Consider the following 19,088-nt stretch of genomic DNA (forward strand, 5'->3'; position numbering starts at 1 on the left):
TGTGACAGTCTGAGAATTTTTTCAAAAAGGCTTGCCATGGTGTGTTGCTTGAATAAAAAAAAATGGAACATTGCCTCCTACCTGCCTGCATTTTCTTCATCTCATTGCGTTCACAGGGGTCGCTGCACTGTGAGGTGGGCACCACTTCTCTGGGCCAGTGAATCAGATCGCTGCTCAAAGTCAGACTCTCTGCCCATTCTCCCACTGGCACATAGCCGTAACGATCAGCGGAGCGCTGGTAGCTGAAAATGTTGTATCGGCCTATGCCATCGCCCTGGGTATCAAACTTCACAAGTGTCTCGATGCCCGGGGGAGCAAAAGGTGCTGGAGGAGACACAGAGTGAAAAAGAAAATGTTAAAAAACAAGAGTGGAAAATGGAGATTAAAACCCCAAACAATTATCCCATTGATGTCTCAATAATGCCCTCTTTGAAACAACAGTGAGAACAAAGACAATACGCTGTGGTCAGTTTAGCCTTAGGAGTACAAAAGAAGATACTGAAGGACATTACAATAGTGGTTTCATTACTGAAGACCAGCCAGTCACAGAAGTAGTTGCTAAGAGGTTATAAATGCCTGGTATGCCTGGCGATATCTGTGTGTGTCAATGTGCTCCCGACCTTCCCTGGGGTTAAATCGGGACAAAACACCATGTTAAATTCTGAAGTGACAAACTTTATTACCAAATGCATCATTAAAAATATGCCCATAAAATCATATAGGCATAGAGGCATACGACCGGTTCCCTGGGCAGTACTATAGCTACCCACACACAGATAGAATTAGCCTCTGGGTCTTTTATTTGAGAGAGCTACACTGCAGAAACTGCCAAATTGGTTTGTATACAAGATATCATGGCAGGATTACCATCTACCCCGAGGATGTGGGAAACAGAAGACATTGTGAAATTGGCAGGAAGCTGAAACCATTAAAAAAAAAAAGGAGAAAAGCAGCTATGGGCTGGGAGAAAGTAAGTTCTTGATGGTAAGCCGGCAGTGTTGGACCTGACAGTGCTGACACGCAGTCCTTTCGACACAGACAAACTGCATGTCACTCCAACAGTGCCACTTCTGTCCTCACAGCGGCGCAGTCAACTGTGTGCTGCTGACATACTGTACAGGGCCAAGTGTGATACGCTGCTGTCTTCCTTGTCAAATGATGATGTGGCTATAGCATCACTCCTTAATATTAACAAGGCTCCATGTACCATTACTACGGCACTGCCTTTCTGAAATCTCGATGTCATCAGGCAGGTGATGAAATGATTCCAAATTCTTTCTCCAAACTCTGCATCAGTGGAAACATGAAAAAAAATACAGATTGGGAATATTCTGCTGAGCAAAATAGTATTTAAGGATGTTCACGCAGACACACACACGCGCACAAACATGGCTGTGGAAGTTCCATTAGGTTTTACTTTCAAGTGAGGGTTAAGGTATTGCTTGCTCTGAACACTGTGGGAGGCTGTGCTGACAGAACCAAAGCTTTGACCCTGCTGTTAGTGCTCATGTGTAATGGTAGATGTGTGTGTGTGCATGCGTGCGTGCGTGCATGCAGTACTGACAAGGGCTAAAGCTGTGCTATTGTTGTTAAAGCTCAGAGTGTTCAGAGAAGAATGGGGTGTCAGACGGCAGTAGGGGGGGGTTAGGGTTTATGAAATCCATAAATCACAGAGACAGCACAACCCTCTATCTTGCTCTTCTCTCTATCTTCCCCTCTCGCCCTCTCTTTTTCTCTATCACAGGAAATTCTAACTGTCAGTCTTCTTGGATGTTGGGGCTAAATGTTTAGGTGACAGCTAAATTAATATGATTTCAATAAGAAAGGACTGATAACATCTTCAGACAAAGACGAGTCATGAAGACATTAGACTGCAAGTTGGCAGATAAAGTCTGCTAATAAAGCCGAGCCAGATAGCTGGGCCTCCTCCTCTTAGACCTCCATGCACATTCATGGAAACACTTTGCCACTTCCCTAATTATCACAACTGCACCTTATTAGGACCTTAGATGTGTACTGAAGCCTAACAAGCTGTATGTGGTAATTACATGTAATGCAGACTAAAGAGATAATGGCGTTAGTTTATAGACCTGTTTGAAGGGCGCTATATTGTCCTTGACTTCCCTTCTACAAATCACATTCAGAGAGCAATAGACTCTAGAGGACGGGTGATTCCTCCCTAACCTGCAGCAGCGGCCTTGCTGACGTGTCAAAGCGGATTATCGGAGAGTGTGTAAGGGTGCAAGTTCGAGCCAGTGAAGGCCACCAAGACTCCTCTGGTGACTATAGAGAGCTGAGACAGGCAGCTCAGTTCCTGGACTGATGGATGCCCCTTTCTATCCTCAACACTGTCCTCAGCTGATTTTTAAGGAGCGGGGGGTGCTCAGAGTTAGACTTGGAAACTAAGCAAAATAAAGACCCTGCAGGGATGCGTAAACATAAACTCAGTCAAATAATCTTGACTTATTCAACCTTTATTTTTACTCGAAAGATTTCAACCCTGATTTACAATGACATTGAGTCATTACAAAAATAATTTAGAAAACAGACATTAAATCAAAAAGAAAAACAGGGGACAGACAAATACAAGACTGCTAAAATCAGTCTACAAAAGTCTAAAATGTACGAAGATAATTAAGCGAGTACAAAACTGCAATAAATAAACACACTTAAGTAAAACAGTTACAAACGGAGGTTGGGAGGCTTAAAATCAGGTTTCTAAAATGCCCAAAAGGTAAAAGTTCATTTCGCTCAAGAAGATGCTGCATGTTGTATGTTGACTAAAAAAATATATAGACTTAGAAATTAGTAATGGACAACTTTAGGACAATTTTCTCCTATTTAAACCATCTATCTATCTATCTATCCATCCATCCATCCATCTATCTATCTATCTATCTATCATCTATCCATCCATCCATCCATCCATCCATCCATCCATCCATCTATCTATCTATCTATCTATCTATCTATCTATCTATCCATCCATCCATCCATCCATCCATCTATCTATCTATCTATCTATCTATCTATCTATCTATCTATCTATCTATCTATCCATCTATCTATCTATCTATCTATCTATCTATCTATCTATCCAATCCATCCATCTATTTATCTATCTATCTGAACAGTAGAACATTGCCTGAATAGTTAGGGGTGGACAACCTGCCGTTAAGAAACATGCCAAGGATTATTCTGCCTCATTATGGTTATGTCTGTCCTAAGTGATAGTCCACATGGTGAGTTGGCGCTCTCCTGGCTGTCTGAGGTCTAATGTCCCTTTGAGGGGTTTCAACGGGTTGCTGTTCAAGCAGGTTGGTTGTTCAGCCTCTCTCCAGCCACGCAGTTTGAAATAACTGTCTCTAGTTGAGGCTGAACCCTCCACTTCACAAGTGACACATGACACTTCATCTTCTTGCCATCCTTTCTCAAGAATGACTGAGCATCCTTTTCGATTCACCAAAGTGTAAGGGTCTTGTTCAAATGGTGTTGAATGTTTTTTTTTTTTTTTTTTGCTGACGGAGCAGAGCAGGACTTTGGCGCTGTGCTTCACTGTGCTGTCTTTTGCTCTCCTTACTTTGTCTAGATTCACACATCCTTCCTCCTTCCTTGCAGCATCAGTCATGCGAACAGCAGCATCCTGTCCTGCAGGGTGCAGCTGACAGTCCACTGAGTGTTAAGGAAGCCTGGTCCTGATCTGGCGGTTGAATAGCTGCCTGGCCAGTGTGCTGGCTTGTGACACAGTAAGCACAGTTGTAAGAAGCCATAGGGAAAATATCAAGCTCACTGCACCAGTCCTTGCCTCCAGCATAAGCTGCACTTATGGCTTTACTCACCCATCTGGAGTAGTAGTCTGTCAGTACTGGTAGATGGTCTCCTGATTGAAAATGTCCACACAAGTCCACAGCAAATGTCTGCTATGATTTAGCCTGGACCTTATAGTAGGGACATCCTGAAAAGTCGAGCTGTTGAGTTGACAAGCACAACATGACTTCACTAACTCGTTTACTCCCCGATCAATTCCGGGCCAACACACATTCGTTCTCAGTCGTTGTGTTGTCTTGACTATAACTTAATGTCCCTTGTGTGTTAACATTAGCAACTGGCATTGTACATCCTAAGGAATGATTATACAGGAACCTCTCAGCCCTATTTTTAACAGTCTGGTTGTAGTTCCATAAGGTTCCTGGAGTGCTATCCTCTGCTGACAGTTCTTTTTTTCATGGTGTGAAAGAATGTGGCACTGCATGTTGAGCCACAAAGTAGATATGATTCTCCATTGTGCCACTCAGTACTGGCAGATTGACTGTGAGGCATGACAGCAAGTTAGCTGCATTCTGCGGTTCTGGCTTATACACAATTTTGACGCGCCAGGGAAGCAGCCGCAAAGCCCACCTTTCTGTTCTCTCGCTAGCTGTTTGGACTTTGGAGGTAGTCTCAAGAGGCTTGTGATGTGACTACTGGAAAGTCCTTTCTGTAGAGAAAAACGTAAAAATTCTCAGATGCCCACACAATGCCAAGTGCTTCTCTTTTAATCTGAGAGTAGTGGCGCTCTCTGCCACAAGGCTTAACATAATACAGCCTTGTGTCTTCCATCACTTTGTGTTTGGCTCAATATTGCTCCTAATCCTACTGGACTAGAAATCCACAATTACATGCGTCTCCGCATCCTGGCTGAAATACAACATTACATGTGGACTGGGCAGCTGCCACAGAAATTCACAAGTCCCCAAAAACTCCTCATCTGAGCCGCACTTGTTGGAGCACGTGTTTTCCTGCTTTCCATTTTTTGACAGTACAAGACCAATGAATTCCAGCTGTGCCATCTGAAAATTGGCACATTTTCGTGTTAACTGTCAGCTGTCTTTCTTGCAGCCGTTAAGTCGACTTATTGAAGTCTTTCATTATGCTTTTGAATGGTTTCCCCTGAAATGGTTATGTCATTAGCTATGAGGATGCCTTACAGGACAACCCAGTGTGCGTGTGGCGAATGTGGTAAGCAGCCTGGGTTTAGGCTTCTGTTCTATTTGACGATATTCCCACTTGAGATCCAATTTTGGAAACATTCTGTCATGTCCTCCAGTATTTCATCCATAATGGGGATAGGGTGCCGTTCTCGCACTATTGCTCCATTTGCTCTGCGCATCCACACAAAGTCTTGGCTGTTTCTTACCATGCACCACAACAAGCGCAGACACCAATGGTGTTGGTCCACTTACTCTCAATGATATCCATCTCCTGGAGTTATTTGAGTTTCTCATCCACTTGTTTTATTACACTGAATGGTATTCTGCCAACAGGTTGGGCTGTCTTTACACTGCTATCCACATGCAGCTTAAGCTTGAAATCCTTGGAAATGTGAGTCTGGAGTTGTGAGTCTGGTTGACCGTTTTCTTCGTTTCTTCACATCAGAAGGAGCTACCACCGGTAAACTTAGCACCATGTCTGCCCTGCTCTTCTCTTTTCGTCCCCCTCAACAGATCAAACTTGATGCACTAACAGTAGGTTGGTTACTTGTGTACAATAAAGCAGTCCATTTCAAATCATATTTGGTATGACCTACCCAGGCAATAGATATCTGAAATAAATTTCATGGCAATTCATCAACAGTGGGCGCCAGAGGAGAAGTCAGGAGTAAATGATGACACACTTCATCGTCTGGGAAGTATTTATGTCTGTATGAGAATTTGGTACCAATTTGTGGGTGATTTGTTCTCAGGACTTCACAAGGATTTAAAGGAAACGTCATGAACATCAGTCCAATAGGTGATGAGATGTTCAGAGGGGGCACCGACTGCTGGCCCTTCACCAACTTTGATAACCAATGAACTGTACCAACCATTTTGATGAGCAGCTTCTGGGCTTTCTTGCTTTGTACTTAAACTTACAATGACTTGAGTAAGCCCTTAAGCAGTGATGATTGATGATTCTGCGTGACCTCATCCATGCACTGCTTCCTGCTGGACATGACTACTCCAGCTGAGACCCACAGCAGGTTTAGCCGTTAGTGCTACAACTTTGACTTAACTTTTCATGCCTTTTGAGGTATTGCCAGCGGTGGAGCACGCCTTGTCAGTCCACAATTTACTACAATATTTTATGTGGTGAAACTGCAAATATATACTGCTGTTTATGTGACATAATCTAATTCATTGTCAATCAAATCCGCCCAACTCGTGATTGCAGATCTATCACAACCGCTTGGGCCAGAAAATATATAATACAAATCACTGGAAAGAAAAAGAAATAAAGTTAGTTGGGACAAACCGCTGATTTAAAGCAACCCAATCCAATTATTTTTGCAAGACACATGCATTCCTGCAAACTTGAGAAACACCTTATTATTCTAGCCCAATTAGAAGCATGGTGAAAACAGGCTTTTCATTCAGAAGCTGTGAAATTAATTATGTTCTCAGCCATGTTGGGCTAAAGCGAAGCCCAAGGGGGATTGTGGGTATTAAAGGCAGGGAGAAAGAGAAGAGGCAAAGGGGGCTTGGGAGGAATAAGTGGGTATAAGCAATCTGAAATAGGAGATAGAGAAAGAGAGGTGTACAGGCTAATAGAGAGAGGAGGAACCTTTTCTTTTGTAAGAGTGTATTACCAAAGTTTCAAAAGCTGGCAGTTTGATTAGTTATTGGCTTGGGAATAGAAAATTGTATTTCTAGAAAACAACACACCTGAAGCTCTGACTTAATACTGATTTAGTTTTACAGAGTCAACACTGCCTGTCTTTACATGCACAAATGTACATCTGTTCCAGGTAAAATATACATATTTGACAGCTCAGGGTGCTTTTCAGCCTTTTTGACCCACTTTTGTTCCTTGGTGACCTTACACATCTGTGCCCTACAGAGACACAAATCCACACACACACATCCCTTTTATGCTGAAATGGACACAGAGGTGCACTCACATGTCACTAACACACACACAGATCACATGAGCTATATTTGTTCTCCCTGCGGATTTGTTCTCTGGGGGATGGAGGCCCTGCCTTCACTGCAGACCAACAGGCCACAGGGGAGTGGAGGATAGCCATGAAGAAGAGGAAGTCGGGGGAACAAGGGAGAGAGATGTATGGCCATAGAGAACTGAGCTTGATGGAAAGAAAGGTGTTGAGATAGGAGACAAAAGGAGTGAAACAGCAGGCCAAAAGCAGTGGGTGCTGGGACGGAGGATGAGCCAGGTGACAAGATAAGGGGGCAAAGAAATGAGGAAAGTGACAAGGGAAAAGAGGCAGAAGATTACAGGAGAGGAAAAGGAGAGGAGATAGTACAAGAGAAAAGAAGGAGACTAATGTGACGTTAGAGGAGATACTGGTGGAAGGAGGAAAGCCTTAAGACGGAGGAATCGATAGAGAGAAGGTGAAGGATGGATGGAGGGATGAGCAAAGGGAAGTAGTGGAGGAACAGACGGGCACGCAAGCGATGCAGTGGAGGCAGGAGAGCAACCTTGTGAAGTCTGAGTGGGATGTGCTGTTTTGGAAAGTAAAGAGAGTAGGAATATTTCTGGGTGAGAAGGAGAAGCGAGACGAAGAGATATATAGAGTGATGTAGTGATGAAGACAGAAGGAAAGATAAACAGAAAGAAGGAGAGAGAGAGATGAAGAGAAAGAGAGAGAGAGAGAGAGAGAGGGACATAATGTGTCAAATAGGGAAGGGAGAGGAAGAGTGTGAAGGTAAAAAAAAAATGAGGAAGAGATATAGAGTGAAGGTTTTTCTCTAGCATCTAAACGTTGCAGTAAGCTCACTGCTCAATATGGCCCTGAAGGCACACCGCCTCTGCTAACATAGACATATCACACACACACACACACACACACACACACACACACACACACGCACACACACACACACACACGCACACACTCACACACACAAAAGCACAGAGAAGGGGGAATATCACATCTATCACCACTATTTCAACAGAAAAGTGTGTGTGTGTGTGTGTGTGTGTGTGTGTGTGTGCGTGCGTGCGTATACACTGATATTTTTTGCTGCTGATCGAGGCGGTGGGTGGGTGGGAGTTGAATGATGGCTTTGAGAAGTGTGTGGGCTCGGGGTGTCTGCAATTTCATACTGGTAAACAAAAAAAAACAAGCATATCGAGCTGCCTCTTTGTAAAGAAGCTGACTGTGTTTGTGTATTAGTCTCTACGTGCATGCATCTCTACGTGTATGTGTTTTGTGATTATAATAACAATAATAATAATAATGCATAATGTGTGTGTGTGTGTGTGTGTGTGTGTGTGTGTGTGTGTGTGTGTGTGTGTGTGTGTGTGTGTGTGTTAGGCAGGGAGCAGTGCCCATGATCTTCCAGATCACTTCAACAATTGGCAGTAGAGTTGGATTCATTACCATAGCAACTAGCGAGGAGATGAGACTGGATGGAGGGAGCGGCATATGAAAACACACTCCTATAACAGCACCGGCTACCAGCACCACATACCTCGTCAGAAACAAACTGATTTTTTATTTTTTATTTTTTTAATAATAGCATGTTAACAGTTAAACGCACCATCTGCTGTTTTTATTCATGCAAAATGAAGGGCCAGTGTTAGGAAGCATAAGTGAGATCAAGTTTTGCTCTACTTTAAGGTCTGTATAATGAACATGCATGTGTGAAGAGAAACACGCAGAACAGTGTTTGGTTTTTGCGTCCACTATGGGTTCAGACTGAGAGCACTGCGGAGATGGTGATGCTGCAGTACCTCACATTCAACCTGAACTCACCTCAGCTCCTTCCTAACATACTGTAGATGGAACGATTTACACATACAAGCAGTGTGGGTTCGTTTTTTTCTTGAACCAATACAGCTGTTCGCCATGCTGTCACTGTTGAGCTGAGCTGTAAAGAACTTCAAGATCCTTGTGCATGCTGTTGCTTTTTTTTTTTTTTTTTTTTCTCTCCCTGCTGCAGAGTTGTGAGATGTGCCTCATGGACATACATCAGTAGTGAACAGAAGGGAGGCAGCGGGAGAGGAGAATGCAGGCAAGAAAAATATGGATCAGATGAAGAAGATAGAGGGAAGCCACAGCAGGATTCACTCCTCCTCTTCTCTCCAACTTGCTTTCTAAAAAATCTCTGTTGGAATCTGCATATCTGTTCCAAACCCTTTCTGTAGGCATCCTACAAGGGAGTGGTTACGAGGTGACTGCAATCGCCTTAACTATTTCCTCTCTCTCTCTGTCTCTTTCTATCTAACTTATATTCTCCCTCTTACTTTCCTCCATGCCACCCCCCCTCCTCCTCTCAGGCAGAAATGCTTCAAGTCCTTTGATTTGTAGCAGAAATGAAGATGGGGGAATTTCAAAGAGAAGCCTCATCTTCTGCTGACGCACGCTGTCCCACTCTGGCAGTTCCTCACTGCTCCCTTGTTCCTTCCTTCCCTCCTTCCCTCTTTTTTCTTTCCTTACCCCTGTTTACCTTACCCTAAACTTCTCTATTTTGAATTCTAGTCTGCCTGTCAGTCTTATCAGCAAGCTCTTCCTCCCTTTGGTGATGCCATTCTTTCGTTCCACCATCTACTCCCCCCCCCCCGCTCTCTCTCCCCAGCGTCCAAAGCTGCAAAAGCTGCCGTGTAAGTGCCGTTTGTTTGGCTGTTTTTGATGTCTGCTGCTGGTCACGGTTGGCGGAGAAATAAGCACCTCTAAACCTGTGTCAGTCCCCAAGACAGAGCAGTTTATTTATAACGCTTCCTTTGTGCGCCATCTGTCAGTCAAGCCAATCCTCTGTCTCGTCTCTCGCAACTCTACAGAGACTGACAGACAGACTGGCAGCCGGCTATAGAGGCTATTATAACACACACAATCTCATTATTGCAAGAGAGAAGAATATGGCTGACGGATTAACTACAGCCCTCTTTCCTCAAAGCAACTTTGTAGTGTCATATCAATTACGCACGGGTAATGGGTGTCAATGGCAAGCATGGCTCTGACAATGCATAGCAATTAAGTGGATTTGTCTCGCTACTTTTTATGTTCTTGGGCTTGTTTGTTTTGACTAAGCTAGAAGGACAACATCCCTGTGTTGTCCATGAGAAGACTGCTAACCAGGCACAGCGCTCACATTTGTATTTCTTTGCTATCTTCCGCCAGTCCTCCAGACTTCCCTTTTCCACTCTTAGTTCTTCTCACTTTTCATCCACCTTCAAACCCCTACAGGCCTCTTCACTCTCTTCACCATGCTCCACTTGTCTCACCTGTGAAGCTGACATTAAGGATGTAATCCCTGTAGAGTCTGCGTCCATCCAGGGCCTTCATGCTGTCGCACAGCTTCGTGGTGTTGAAGCAAACGCTCCGCTGCATGTTGTGGAGGGCGATGGCGATGGAGTACACCGCGTTCACCACGAACATGATCTTGGACTCGGGTTCAAAGTTACTCTTGTCCATTGACAAGTCTTTGTCACACTGCGGGAGAGGCATCGCTCCATCTCCTCCTCCTCCGCCTCCGCCTCCCAATGAGCACTGGAACCGCTGCTCCCAGAACTCCCTGAACCAGGGGTTACGGTGGTTTTTGACTGGGTTCAGGCCGAGGAAGTACCGGTTAAATTCTGGCACGGGATTGGCTGCGAGCTCAAGTGTGATGGCTCCTTCGGCGGTGACCTCGTTACCCTTCACGATGCTCTCCTGTGCGCCCCAGCCGTCGCTGGCCACCCAGATGAAGGAGGTGTTGAGTCTGGCGGCAGCTGCCAACAGCTCTCTGGCATCGTCGCTGCGCAGGAAAAGGACAGCCACGCGTGCATTGGGTTTCTGGAGGAGCTGGCGGATAACAGCTTCATAAGACTTCTTAGCGTTAGAACGGCCAACCTTAAATGAAGAGAAGACATGTTGTCAATCAAAAGATGCTTTCCATTCTTCTACATTTGTGTCTTGGCTTACATTTAGGATTATTCATCATCACAATTCTCATGAAGAAACGAGGCAAAAAACAAAACAAACGCTTCAGTAGTGCATCCCCCACATCACGCACCTCCAGAGCAAATGAGAGTGTGAAAGTACCCAGAATGAGTTTTTGGAGATAAGGTTTCATTTTCTGGTCCACCGCTGATAACACCAGAGTAGTATCAACCATATTTGTTTTTTAAGACAAGATAAGAATTGGATAAAAAAAACTTTTAAACGCTCACAAATTTAGCGCCTTGTTGGTTGTTACTGGTGCAGCTCCAGGCCATGCATCAGGGTGACACTACTGATAAAAGTTTATCTATCTCTGAGCACCGTTTGCTTAAATTCATGCAGAAACAAACACTCCATGTAATGTGTTCTACATCATGTCTTGCCTTCTCTGAAGTAGCAATGCAGATGTTCCTCATGCGTGCTTCTTGTTCAAAGGCTTCTATACCAGTTTCACCGTAATCCCCCTCCGATGCCACGGTGGACACATACGTCCAGTTGAAGAAGCGGAGGATTTCTGCCATGGCTTTGGCCTGGTAGAAATCAGGAGGAACTGTGCGTGCAAAGTAATCATAGCGGGTCTTGTCGCTTAGTTTGGCGCTGGTTGAAGCGTAGCTTATTTGAGGAATCTGGAAGAGCCTGAGAAGATTGGCAACCTGATGGGAGAGATACACACATACAATCAGACGCTATTAAGGTGAACAATTCCAAACATTAATACTCTTTCAAAATTCAAGACAACTTTAAATATAACATAGTGTTTTCTTAAAACAAAAATAAAAAATCATTACCTCATATATCAGTGTGAAGTACATGCTATTAGCATCATATGGTGTTTGAAAAAAAGTTAGATTGAAGAAGATGAAGCTACTTGTAGTTCTTCAGTGTAAATGTTTTGAGAGGTGAAAGCAACAGTGCCAATTACTGTTCAATAAGTTTAATGGGGCGTATGACGACGCATACAAGTACACACTGAGAGTGGGAAAGAGGAGGATACACTGAGGAGGTGAGGTATCACAAAAAGAAGAAGACAGCATTTGTCTTTCACATGGATTCTATAGATTCTATTCTTTGATTTCACTTTGATTGTTTGTGTACTACTATCAAAAAAAAAATTGTCTTCAGAACTTTTGAATACATGCAAAGAGATATATAATACGGTATACTAGAAATTCCAAAGTTCATCAAAGTAAATTGGAGAATGTTTCAGCGTGTGACATTTGGTCCAGGTCTGCAAAGATGTCAAGAAAGGATCTTTTGCAAGCGACAGGGCTGTAATAATGCTCTGTAGTTTATACATTTACACTAAATGACATAACACTTTGTCATTGTTGTCCTTCAGCATTATGGAGCTTCAGAAAAACAACAAAAAATATTGCATTTAAACTTCATGTGAAGGAAGAAGGAATGAATGAATGAAATACTTTATTTCAAAACCAAAAATTAAAATGAGATAATAAAAACAAAAACTAACAGTGTACAAAAGGGAGTAGGAAGAAGTCAAACTTATATACCCATACCCCTTTCTCACTTTTCTTCTATTAGTTCATTCCGTATATTATTGCTCACAATTATTTACAACTAATAAACAAACGTATCCCAGGTTTCCAGTGCATTTACAATCCTAATATCCAACCAATGTACACAAAATACATTAGGATACCCCTAAAACACATTTTATTCTTCCATATACCTGTCAAAATAATCTTTTAATGATTTATTTGTGCTTGGTTTCAGCTCTAACCCATTCCACACGTCCACCCCGCACCCTGAAATACACTCTTTTAATTGTAGAGTACATTGTTCTTTAAAATTGAATTTACCTCTTAATAATAACCCCCCTCCCTGTCACAAAACATTTTTTGAATGTTGCCTGGAAGTGAATTATGTCTTGCTTTAAACATGATTATTGCAGTTTTAAATTTGACCAGATCTATACATTTCAATGCACGTGACTTTAAAATCAGTGACTTCATGTGTTCCCTATACCACACCTCGTGTACTATCCTGACTGGTCTCTTCTGAAGTATGCACAATGATCATAAGTTGCTTTTTTGCCCTGACCTCCTACATAATTATTCATATGGCAATACAAGTGAAGTGATTTGTGGTCCAGTATGTGTTTTGTTTTCCTTAAAACAGCTACGCTCTATGCCAGCTTTGGTCGAACATAATTAATCTGAGGTTTCCTGCAGATTTTGTGGTCTAAAACCAAAGCCAGAAATGTGTTTTCATGCACTCTTTCAACATTAACATTATATGTGCATTTCATTAAAGGAATACATGTTACCATATTTGGAAGACTGCTTTTTAAAAATGGTGAATTTTCTGCAGGCTACATGTGTAGAGCCCCAGTCACATACTAAATGACTTACTTACTTACTTACTTGCAAATTGTGATCCTATCTATCTTACACATTCACACGCACTCACATACCGATGGCTGGTAACACTTTGGGGTTCAATGTCTTGCCAAAGAACACTTGGGACAGGTGCACTGTGAAAGCCGGGGATTGAGCCACTGATCTTGAAATCAGCTACTTTCTGAGCCACAGCTGCCCCATGTTTCCTCATGCGCAATATGTGATCGCTGAAGACAGTGCAGCAAGTGAAGGCGCACAGTGTATGCACATGGAGAAACACAAAAATTGTACACACGAAAGGTGCACACACAGACAGGAGTTCAATAAACCACTGACTCATGCGTAAGCGATGGCTCTGCTGATGTCCATATAATATCCTCTTTTACTGTTGATTGGTCATGTTCTCTTGATTGCAAAATTTCGGTCACAGATGCCAACACGGACATAGTGCAAATATGAGTGATCCGCATTCATGTGTGCATGTAAACAAACACAGTCAAACATGCATACACATGCAAATAAATACAAACTACACTGCCATTCTGTTCTAGCTTCGGTTTAATCCTTTTAGAGCGCATCACTCTCGGCTTTTCTATATTTCATTCACAGCCTCAGTTGATGAGCTGTTTTGACAACATGTCAGAATCTCATTAGACTAATAATGTAGAAGATTAGGAAGCATACTCATATACATAAACTAGTGTGCACAGAGGCTGGTCGACGCACACACCAACACCTGCACTGAAATATATGCCAAAATGCATATGCACACACGCACGCACACACACAGGCGCACACACGTGCACACATAAAAATGCTGCTTGTAGTACTCGCTGAAGGCTTTATGGTTTTCAGATGGCAGTTGACTCAAATGTCAGGGAAGGTCATGCTGCAAAATGTACCTGCATTGCTCCATTACCTGCCAGTGAACAATGACTACAGCTAGCTAAGAGGGCTGCCTGTAAAGACACTGAAAGTTTACTCTGCTTCCTTCCTGTGAGAAAAAAGAGGGAAGGGAGATGTGCTGTAGGAATCGGGTTGAATATGGGAGACAAGTAGAAAAAAAAAAAATGAAAGGAGAGGAGCAAAAAACTTGGTGCAGTGCTGTGTGTTTTTTCTGCTTGGAATGCAAGTCACACACTCGCACGCAGACACACCGCGACACATTAACACGTGTGTAGGAGTGGTTGGAAAGGAATGATGCGTTCTATGTAAATGCCTTCAAAAAATATTGGAGTTATCTTGTGCCTGGTAAAATAAATAATTTATCACTTAATTTAGAAGCAACAGACAGACTCGCTGTAGAGAGGAGAGAGAAGTGTGGAGAGATAGCAGGAGAATCACTGGATAGAGATCATAAAGGCTGATCACAGTTTAGGTCTCGTAGACGGTGCTGCCCCGCAGTAAAGACAGTTAAAAGCAACATCAACAAAGGGCAACAAGAATAAGTGTAAAAAAAAAAGAAAAAAAAGAATAATTATGCATGATGAAGGACAAGAGATAAGAGATGTGTTAACAGCGGCTGCCCCAGGAAGAAGAAGGAAGAGAAGAAGAAGCGGGCTGAGGTCAGCAAACACTGAGCTCTGCCTAAATAGCCACGAGGGGTTGCCTCTGAATGCATGTAAAGACAGAAGAAAAAAGGAGAAGAAGAAAGTGATGAGGAGGAACAGAGCAGAAGACTTAAGAGAAAGAAAAAAAAAGGAAATGGAAAATGAAAATGAGAAAGACAGTGTGAGAAAAGGAGAATACAGGAAGACGTTGCACAGATTAGGGATTTAAGGACTGATAGGAGGATGCTTTTTGTGCAGCCACAGAGGAGTAAAGGAGAAGGAGGTTTTATGCTAAACTATGCAAATTACCCGGCTCTATGACAAGAGCTACAGGAGCTGGGAAGAGACACAAGAACACACCAATGGAACCGGATTCCAAGAAATAAGTACACACATCCACACACACACACACAGAGAGACGCACACTTGACGCACGCAGATACGCTTACCTTACCAACAGTAGACTTTCACTCTACACTGACCAAGTTTGTACTTTTTGGGTTATTTGAAAACCCGAAAACAGCAGAGATCAAGTCAACTATTATATTACCTAACAGGTGATTTGAGCGATGTGTTTGTTGATTTCAAAAAGCATTTTTTTTAAGTCTTCTTGAGGTTTTTCCCTAGAGGTTGGATTTTTGGAGACTTGAAGAAGTAAGCTTTTTTCTTTTTTAAAGCCTTTATATGCGATTGTTCACACTTAAATATAATAGAAATCAAGTATATCCTCTGAAAATAACTCTGTGAGTCATGACTGTCTACAATGGGTGTAACACCCGAGTCCCACTGTCTGTGATGTTTTCAGAGTTTTCAGAGTCCTATCTTCACTTTGTTTACATCGCCTGGACGGCCGGCTGACTCCTCCCCTCGTGTATAAAAGTTGTTTAATTGAGGGACTAGAGAAAAGAAGAATAACATACTGTACTCACTGCTTAACTGTGTTTCTAGATCACGCTCATTTCAGGTAAATGTACATGCAGTGTGAAGATACGAGCATAATAAAGATCGCTAGCATTAGCATGCTAACACAACAATGCAGCGCAAGTTGTTTTGGTTTCATGCTGGTGCTCAAGGGCGACATCTGCTGGATCAAAAAATTGCATATAAAGCCTTTAACTTTAAACAATGATCTTTTGTTAGTTCTGAAATCGGGTCTCTTCCCTTTGTTTTAATACCTAACCCTGTTTTAAGAGCAGAAGTTTGCAGACTAAATTCTACCCCTAAAGCCATTTCATAAAGGCGTAATCCTACTGATGATGTTTAAAAATGTGATTCTACAAAATCCTTTACCTACATACTGTGTATTTACCTGTATGGAGACGCTGCTGAAAGAGCCGCCTATGACTCCAGCGATGGCCAGCGGGCTATCATCCTGCAAAGCGTACGATCCGTCTGGACAGATGAACTCGGTGTCGTCCACTTTGGTGAGGGAGGCTCTGACAAACTCCAGAGCCTAGAAAAACACATAAACATACATTTCACATACAATGCAATGTTATGTACTGGATACCATCTGATTGATGATGTCTATTTGTTTTTAATCAGTTTGTGAAATTCTTTAAAATTACGTTCTGTGGAGAAATAAGCAGCACAAAAAAAAGAAAGTTAAGATGAAACGACTTTCTTCTTGAAGCCACTATGAAAACATTTTTGCTTTGCTTACACACATGCTCTTAAATTTTTTTTTTCACTAAAGGGTCCTGTTTCGAAAAGGAATTACTCTTTGACCGACCATGTTTTTATCATTTAGCTAGCCTGTGGATAAAAAGCAAATTAACCTGCAGTCCAGTGAGGTGAACATAACATCAGATACACAAAAAAGTCTAAAAAAAGAGTTCCCTTTATATGATCACTAGATGCCACGGCACATATTAACTCGGAAAAAAGATGCAATATATTTTTGATAAGATGTCAGTCCCCTCGAGAAACTTCTATCATATTTTTTAATATCCGGCTCATTTCCTATCATTGCAAAGAGTTCAGTGTTTTATTTCTCTTCAAGGATTTACTTTTATCATTTGAGGTAAGCTTCTTTATCCAAGTTAGATACAAAAGTAATTTCAAGGTACATTTACTTCAACTTCGTATAATATCTTCTAATGAGACCTTATAGTTGATTTAAAATGGAAGCACTACACTTTTTTTTTAATGGCACCACAACTTACCCCGCAGATTAACTTTTTTTTTAAGAAAATGTAGCAAAAGCTTAAGTCTCCCTAAGGCACAAAAGAGCAAACTATGTGAGTAAGTTGTCCCAGCATTCCCCAGGTAAATGTGAACACAAAGAAGAGGATGCTGTCATAGAGAATAAGTATTCTAACCGCTATTTGTTCAGTGATGTTATTCTTATAGTCTCACTTTGGTTGAAGGATTTAATTACTTTTAACAACTCCATTTGCATTGGCAGAAAACCTGCAGGTATTATACTACTCAGTGGTGACATACAAGAATGACTTAAAGGCTTTATATGCAATTTTTCACACTTCAAGTATATCCTCTGAAAATAACTCTGTGAGTCATGACTGTCTACAATGGGTGTAACACCCGAGTCCCACTGTCTGTGATGTTTTCAGAGTTTTCAGAGTCCTATCTTCACTTTGTTTACATTGCCAGGACGGCCGGCTGACTCCTCCCCTCACGTATAAAAGTTGTTTAATTGAGGGACTAGAGAAAAGAAGAATAACATACTGTACTCACTGCTTAACTGTGTTTCTAGATCACGCTCATTTCAGGTAAATTTACATGCAGTGTGAAGATACCAGCATAATAAAGATCGCTAGCATTAGCATGCTAACACAACAATGTAGCGCGAGTTGTTTTGGTTTCATGCTGGTGCTCAAGGGCGACATCTGCTGGATCAAAAAAATCACATATAAAGCCTTTAACAAAAAAGGCTTTTCATAACCAATAATATATTATGGATACATAATGTTCCTAAGAGCAAAGCTCGTTTGTTTTAAAGTAATAAACCTTGACATGTAAAAAATGAAAGGTAAGGTTTTTTTATGAACATATCCAAGATTTCACCCCAGCCTCTTATAAACAGTGTTTTAAATGGATAACAGGCAGTAACAGTTTAGGATTAGAACATTTGTTAGACCGACGAGTGTATTTAAGTACAGTCAGGAAGCATGCAGAGTCTATGTGCAGTCACCATGTTCACCCACCTGCTCCAATGCATAGGTATCTCTAGAGCAAGTGTCCAGTATGTGGACCCCCAGAGAGACCCCAGGCAGGATAGCACTGTCCATATTGATTCTGTCTATAGCGAACAGCATGGCCTCCAGCCTCTGGATCCCTCTGTCCTCGTTCACACGCCCACACTCCTCCATCCCGGCACCCTTCTCATGCACGGGGAACAGGCCTCCGAGCACCAGATCCCCCTCGATGCGGATCTCTTTGCGGGACTGCTGTGGCGGGTCTCCGACAGAGAGCAGGACGCCTCGACACATCATGACAGTCAGGAGTAGAGCGGGAACGCAGGCGACCATGTTGGGCTCGGGGAAGGCTGGGGATTGTCAAATTGTGAGAAGAGGCTTTAGAGGGGAAAAGGGAGGTGCGGGGCGGAGGGTGAAGGTGGGGGGCGAGGGGATGCGGGTGAGGTGTTCGGTATCAGGTGAGGTCGAGTCAAGCAGTGGTCGTTGATTCTTGGGTCGGTGTGGGGCCCATGAAACGGTCAGGGTGAGCTGGAGTGATCCACAGTGGGAGGGGCACACCATCTGGACATCTGTCCTGCTTGGAGAAAGAGAGCAGACATGTAAGTGTCAATCAAACGTGACGCAGGACAAATCAGGAAGCTGTAAAGATCTCCCCGATGTAATACTTTTTGTGAGAGTTGCTACAAAGTGTAAAGGCAGTTAAAGTAGACCAATGGAAGAACTTGGGGACACGGTTAACAAGGGCTCAGAGATGTTTCCGCTTCACAGCCAAAGCCTGGCCATGACTAAAAGGGATATGGAATTGTTTGGAGATTGCATTGTACCACACTGTTCCCCCACCACATCACCCAGTAAACTCTCTACTCGTGTGTGTGTGTGTGTGTGTGTGTGTGTGTGTGTGTGTGTGTGTCTTTGCCCCTGGTTGTATCAGGATAAGCCAGCTTAGATGGCTGGTTGATACACGAGCCCACCCTTCTCTTTCAACCGATCAGAAAAGCTTCTCTAATCTGATCTCTGTTCCAACAATTCTCTGCTCGTCCATGAGTTTATACCCAAAAGTATATGTATGTGGGTTCTGTTTGTGTGTGTGTGTGTGTGTGTGTTATCAGATTTATTGCTC

The 19,088-nt window shown here is 42.6% G+C and overlaps 1 protein-coding gene across 7 annotated transcripts in view; it reads right to left on the reverse strand.

Annotated features, from left to right (window-relative positions):
• grm3 (glutamate receptor, metabotropic 3) overlaps positions 1 to 19,088 on the reverse strand; it is a 47,762-nt gene that overhangs the window by 9,953 nt on the left and 18,721 nt on the right. For 5 of the 7 annotated variants that reach the window (XM_065957310.1, XM_065957312.1, XM_065957308.1 and 2 more), the window contains 5 exons: positions 17,978 to 18,542; positions 16,120 to 16,263; positions 11,284 to 11,553; positions 10,204 to 10,810; positions 82 to 324 (listed from right to left, as the gene is read on the reverse strand). In XM_065957310.1, coding sequence (XP_065813382.1) covers positions 82 to 324; positions 10,204 to 10,810; positions 11,284 to 11,553; positions 16,120 to 16,263; positions 17,978 to 18,301 — 1,588 coding nt within the window. In that variant the 5' untranslated portion in view covers positions 18,302 to 18,542. Of the gene's footprint in view, positions 1 to 81; positions 325 to 10,203; positions 10,811 to 11,283; positions 11,554 to 16,119; positions 16,264 to 17,977; positions 18,546 to 19,088 lie in introns of all 7 variants that reach the window. The other 2 variants (XM_065957311.1, XM_065957314.1) reach the window with 1 other exon arrangement.

The sequence above is a fragment of the Labrus bergylta genome, chromosome 7, assembly GCF_963930695.1.
Source record: "Labrus bergylta chromosome 7, fLabBer1.1, whole genome shotgun sequence".
Taxonomy (NCBI): Eukaryota; Metazoa; Chordata; class Actinopteri; order Labriformes; family Labridae; genus Labrus; species Labrus bergylta.